The sequence below is a fragment of the Arachis duranensis genome, chromosome 5, assembly GCF_000817695.3.
Source record: "Arachis duranensis cultivar V14167 chromosome 5, aradu.V14167.gnm2.J7QH, whole genome shotgun sequence".
NCBI classification, from domain to species: Eukaryota; Viridiplantae; Streptophyta; class Magnoliopsida; order Fabales; family Fabaceae; genus Arachis; species Arachis duranensis.
The window spans coordinates 63,487,069-63,488,546 of NC_029776.3; the positions used below are offsets into that span (position 1 = coordinate 63,487,069).

At 41.7% G+C, this 1,478-nt stretch overlaps 1 protein-coding gene across 1 annotated transcript; it reads right to left on the minus strand.

The window, feature by feature from the left end:
• Positions 1-829: 829 nt before the first annotated feature.
• LOC107489473 (uncharacterized) lies at positions 830-1,240 on the minus strand. Its single transcript, XM_016110221.1, has one exon. The coding sequence runs from the start codon at positions 1,238-1,240 to the stop codon at positions 830-832; it is 411 nt and encodes a 136-aa protein (XP_015965707.1).
• Between the last annotated feature and the right edge of the window lie 238 nt (positions 1,241-1,478).

Genomic DNA, 1,478 nt, shown 5'->3' on the forward strand with positions numbered 1-1,478 from the left:
TGCGTTGCCAAGGAACACGCCTTCAGAATTTGGCGTTGGCAACGTGCTTCACACCCTTCCTACCCAAGCCTTCTTGCTGCTGGAGTTGTCACCAAACACGCCTTTGTTGGTGGCGTTGGCAACGTCCAAATGAGCTTTCCAAGTTGCTTGGCGTTGCCTTCAAACACTCACCCTTTCTCCAAGTTGGCAACGCCAACAACTCCTCCTCTTCTTGCCCAGTTTGCTTCATTCTTGCTTCAATGCTTTCTTGTTTCATCACCTATCATTAACCAAGGAAACATCCTCAAAGTCTTGCCATCTTATGCAATAATTTTCAAGGGAATCATTCACATCAACTTGTTTATAAACTTCTTGAATATTTGCATGAGTTTGGCCAACATTTACCTTGTTCTTGGTGTCTTAATGCATGGAGGTAAAACTCATCAAAATGCTTGTTTATTTCAAAGGAAGTGAATGAAATTAAGCTAAAACTACTTAAACTAACTAGCTAATATAGAAAATATGCAAACGCATCAACTTCCTCCTCTTTTGTGTTTAATCGGGTGAGGCGGTGGGATCTTCTCAGTGTTGCATATTTCTCGGTAAACGTCTACAAGAGACACTCGAAAAGGGATGTAATTGTGGTACTTTCTAGGTTTCTCGGTAGGTTGGTCTTCTTTTTCCTAGACTCTTTATCCTTATCCCGAGGTGGGTAAGAGAATCCAGATTTTGAAGTTTCTCCTAATCAAGAGTTCTCCTTCATATTGTGATGTACTTTTTCGCCCGCTCTTGAACCTCGTTCAGAGATGTTGGGTGTTTTTTTGGATATGGAGTGGCTATAGGATCCTTCTCACAGACCATTGATAAGTCCCATAATTGCTGCTTCTGTAAGGAAATTCTGTATGTCAAGGTAGGCTTTATTGAATCTTTTCATATAACTGCGGAGGTTCTCCCGATCTTCTTGTTTAATCCCTAGCAGGCTTGGAGTGTGCTTGGTTTTATCCTTCTGGATGGAGAACCTAGCCTGGAACTTCTTGGCAAGGTCATCGAAGCTCGTAATCGTCCTAGGCGGCAAGCTGTCGAACCACTTTATTACTATTTTGGTCAAGGTCGTTGGGAAAGCTTTGCAACGAGTTGCATCTGAGGCATCTGTGAGGTACATTCGGCTCCCGAAGTTGCTAAGATGATGACTTAGGTCGGACATACCATCGTAGGGAGTCAGGTCAGGGGCTTTGAAGTCCTTTGGGACTTTAGCTTTCATAATTTCCTTTGTGAATGGATCTTGGTCCTTGTGAGGGCCATCTTCGTGATTGGACTGAGTAGCTTTTATTTTTGAAGTCGGCCTCGGGTTTGAGGAGTTTGTCTTTTGATGATTTGATTTTTGTGTGGTCTAGAATTTCACAAATGAATCCTCGTTGCAAGTATAGTTTCTAAACCAACTAAAATCCTTTCATACAAAAATTTAGTTGTCACAAGTAACAAACCCCTAAAAATATAAA

Coding starts and splice junctions, on each gene's coding strand:
- LOC107489473 (XM_016110221.1), bottom strand. CDS start 1,240: ATGAAAGCTAAAGTCCCAAAGGACTTCAAAGCCCCTGACCTGACTCCC.